This window comes from Lacerta agilis, chromosome 2, assembly GCF_009819535.1.
Source record: "Lacerta agilis isolate rLacAgi1 chromosome 2, rLacAgi1.pri, whole genome shotgun sequence".
In the NCBI taxonomy this organism is placed as follows: Eukaryota; Metazoa; Chordata; class Lepidosauria; order Squamata; family Lacertidae; genus Lacerta; species Lacerta agilis.
This window is the reverse complement of record NC_046313.1, coordinates 49,791,794-49,796,011: the sequence shown is the minus strand read 5'-3', so window position 1 is coordinate 49,796,011 and position 4,218 is coordinate 49,791,794. Positions and strand designations below refer to the sequence as shown.

General features: G+C 42.3%; 1 protein-coding gene across 1 annotated transcript; it reads left to right on the top strand.

Moving 5' to 3' along the window:
* Window positions 1-1,095: 1,095 nt before the first annotated feature.
* On the top strand, window positions 1,096-3,074 carry DRD1 (dopamine receptor D1). Its single transcript, XM_033139976.1, has one exon. It carries the CDS (start codon window positions 1,636-1,638, stop codon window positions 2,992-2,994), a length of 1,359 nt encoding a protein of 452 aa, XP_032995867.1. The 5' UTR covers window positions 1,096-1,635; the 3' UTR covers window positions 2,995-3,074.
* The last annotated feature ends 1,144 nt before the right edge of the window (window positions 3,075-4,218 follow it).

Genomic DNA, 4,218 nt, shown 5'->3' with positions numbered 1-4,218 from the left:
GTCAGGGTCCCTGGCTCGGCATGCTGAAGAAAGAGCACCTGGAATCAGAGGTGTAAACCCAGAGGTGGAGAACAGACGACCCTGAGGAAGCTGCTGTTCCTGGATGTTTTTGGTTTTTTTAAGGGAGAGGGACTGGCTATGATCTGATCTCTGGGATGCCACAATCTTGAGCTGTAGGGAGAAGGTGGATGCTCCTCAGAGAAACAAGAGAAAGTCGCTCAGCAGTGAAGGACCTCAGCTTCTTAACAAACTCCAATTGCACCTAATAGCCGGTGGCTGGGAAACTACATCAAGGTCCAAAGGGATCTGCACTCAGGTCTTTCCCCCCCTACTCCTTCCTTCTCTCCCTCCCTCCCTTTGTCCAATGACGGCAACAAGACAAGCTGAACTTCTCCCAGATCTTTGCCAGATTATTGGAAATATTGTGCCTTTGCTTGGGATGATTTCATCCTGATGGGCCACTTCGACGGGATGTACAAAACGTGACTTGGGTGATGAGCACCCAGACGGGGACTGACTTGATGCACAGAGTTTACACATGAATCGCAAGGGAGCACTGAAAAGGAAGGAGCTCATCCACATCATCAGAAGACCAATTTAGAAGGAGAGATCTTGAAAGTTAGGGCTGGTGGATTTTGCTAATAATAATAATAATAATAATAATAATAATAATAATAATAATAATGCACACCTGCAGGTCCACATACCTGCCTACCCTATATGCCGTCAGAAGATTATACCTGATGCAATGCAGCCCAGCAGCTGCGATTGTTGTCTTTTTTGCTTTGCTATGCAATTCAAATTCTCGATAAAGTAGAAAGGAAAATGTTCTTCCCTGGACAACACTAGAGCATCAACAGTCAAAAAGGTAGGACTTGAAAATTTCTACTTTAAAAAACAAACAAACCAGCAACAGACAAATAAATAAATAAATAAATTGTGATCTCTTTGGTATTGAATGTCTTAAAATGTAAATTTATTTTCTTTGCCTCTAGGACTGTGAATCTTAAAAACAATGTGGAACAGTATGAGGAGCTGATTCTGAATCTGCTTGTAAAGACAGAACTGACATTTTTAATTTTGGTAGCAGAAAGGGACAAAGTCTGTATGTATATAAAAATGTCCCGCCAATGGAAGGGATGGAAAATTGAATCGGAAACAAAAGCACCTAATGTGTTCTGCTTCAATAGAGCTGAAGGGCTAGTTAAATGGACACTGGACAAACTGAATCAATAGCCTATTTAAGGGAGAATCCATGTAGGCTGGAGAGTGATTGTGCCCCTGGGATGCTGAGTTTATTTGTACAGGACTCTGAGGATTTTTGTACTGGCCTGTTCTGCTTAAGAGTATTCCATTTTAGGCTGAAATTCAGGAAGGATTACTGGAGGGGAAAAACCATGACTGTGACAGTCAGTTTCAGATACTTGCCACAGAACGCCTGACGTTTCTTAATGAGATACCTAAGGATGATGGGATCCCTCCCGAGAGCAAAGAGACTTTAGCACAATCCTTAGTGGGGGTCTGCCTGGTGGTGAGTAATTAATGGACACCTGATGTCTCTTTTGCAAGCTCTGCAAGGACATGAGCTGATGTCATCGCAAGCCCCCATGATATGATCTTGCCTTGGGAGGAAACATGATTTGGAACAACACCACTATGGACGGGGAAGGGATGCTTGTGAAAAGGGATTCCTGCTTTCGGATCCTCACCGGTTGCTTTCTTTCCTTGCTGATTCTTTCCACACTCCTAGGGAACACACTGGTCTGTGCTGCGGTCATCAGGTTCCGCCACCTGAGGTCCAAGGTGACCAACTTCTTTGTGATCTCTCTGGCAGTCTCAGACTTGTTAGTAGCCGTCTTGGTCATGCCTTGGAAAGCCGTGGCGGAGATAGCTGGATTCTGGCCTTTTGGGTCCTTCTGTAATATTTGGGTGGCATTTGATATCATGTGTTCTACAGCCTCCATCTTAAACCTGTGTGTCATCAGTGTGGACAGATATTGGGCCATCTCCAGCCCATTTAGGTACGAGAGGAAAATGACCCCGAGGGCGGCGTTCATTATGATCAGTGTGGCATGGACTTTGTCCGTGCTGATCTCCTTCATCCCAGTGCAGCTGAACTGGCACAAGGCTAAAACCACCAGCTTCTTAGACCTGAATTCCAGTTTCCAAGGGGTAGACATGGACAACTGTGACTCCAGCTTAAACAGGATGTACGCCATCTCTTCCTCCCTCATCAGCTTCTACATCCCAGTGGCCATCATGATAGTCACCTATACTAGGATATACAGGATTGCTCAGAAGCAAATCAGGCGCATTTCCGCCTTGGAAAGAGCAGCCGTACACGCCAAAAACTGCCAAACCCCCGCCGGCAATGGAAGCAGCATGGATTGCCAACAGCCAGAAAGTTCCTTCAAAATGTCCTTCAAGAGAGAAACTAAAGTCTTGAAGACTTTGTCGGTGATCATGGGGGTGTTTGTGTGCTGCTGGTTACCCTTTTTCATACTGAACTGCATGGTGCCCTTCTGTGAGCCCACCATACAATCCAAGGGAGCAGAACCGTTTTGTATTAGTTCTGCCACTTTTGATGTCTTTGTTTGGTTCGGATGGGCCAACTCTTCGCTGAACCCCATCATCTATGCCTTCAACGCAGACTTCCGCAAGGCATTCTCCACTCTCTTGGGATGCTACAGACTCTGTCCCGCTTCCATCAATGCGATAGAGACGGTTAGTATTAACAACAATGGGGGCATAGCCTTTTCCAGTCAGCTTGAGCCCAGAGGGTCCAGCCCCAAAGAATGCAATTTAGTCTATCTGATCCCCCATGCTGTTATATGCCCAGAAGAAGACGACATGGCAAAAAAGGAAGAGGAGGGGGAACTGTCTAAAACGCTGGAGAAAATTTCTCCAGCCCTATCAGGTATCTTGGATTTTGAAGCTGATGTTTCTTTGGAAAAGATCAACCCCATCACACAAAATGGTCAGCATAAAACCTGAGGTGTGAAAGAGCTAGCAGCCCATTGAAATGCAGAAGGAAGATTTGTAAGGTGTTTCTCTTTCTCTCTCTTTTTCTTTTGTAAGAAAGTTTAAAGCCATCACACAAAAGCCCAGAGTTCAGTTAGCTGCTGTTTGACAGAAGCATCCAATTTAAAACAAAGAATTCCAACCTGCATAACATTGTATTTATAAATTGTTCTATGTTGTTCATCCTGAATTTGAAACAATCTAAATTGTAGATACTGCGCAGCTGTGAAGGAAATGGAAAAGCAGCTTGTTAAATGTTTGCAGAAACAGAACTGGGGGGAAGCTATTGAATTTTATTTATGAACAAAATGTATTAAGCTAAGTATGAGGTTCCTGTTTGACTTGCATAGTTGTCTTTGAGTGTTCATAGGTTGCAAGTAAAGTTTGGTGACTTTTGCCAGGTTAGGTGGATGCCTTTTTAAATGATTTCTGAACATCAATAGAGCCTTATAACAAGAGTGGAATATTTTTAATAGTAGGAAGACAATGTGTCAATACTGGCTTTATTTATTTATTATTTAAATGGCTATTTTTTCATATGTTAAGAAATCTAGCTTTATTTATCTTATTTTATATATGTCTAAATAATGGGATATTTCTGGGTTCTCTTTCACTGCATTTTTTGACCAGTTTACTAGTCAGCACTTTATAAAACAAATAAACAAAGGAACAATTTTGAAAGTGAGCTTTGCCTTTGAACGTAGTTGTTCAAAACAGAGGAGAAGCTGAAGAATCGACAAAGTTGTGTTATGATGATGCAGTGTTCTTGTGGGGCTTTCTGTACCAAAAATATAGGACCAGAGTTGACTGAATGGCAAGATGCAAAAGGTTGTGCCCTTATAAGAAACTAAACAAACTGCCATAATTTTATTTTGGAATTTCCTGTTATGTTGACTTTGCTTGAACGTCAGCATGTGAAACTGTATATAGTACACCTTATATATGAATACAACTTATAAGATGAACTGAGCTAAGAAGAAAACCATCTTAGTTAACCAACAGTGGGTATTTGTCATTTTGTAAGATAAACCACCCCTCTCGGACTTTTTTTTTAAATGTCAAATTTTGACTATTGTTTCTTGAGGGGTGGGGGAAACTCCCCCTCCCATGTAACCAGTGAAATGGAGAATAGATCTATCAATAGCTATTATCCATGACAGCTAGAGCCTCCATTTTCAGAGGCAGTATACCTCTAAA

Excerpts from the sequence above, each read along its gene's own strand:
- DRD1 (XM_033139976.1), top strand. The coding sequence starts at position 1,636 with ATGATTTGGAACAACACCACTATGGACGGGGAAGGGATGCTTGTGAAA.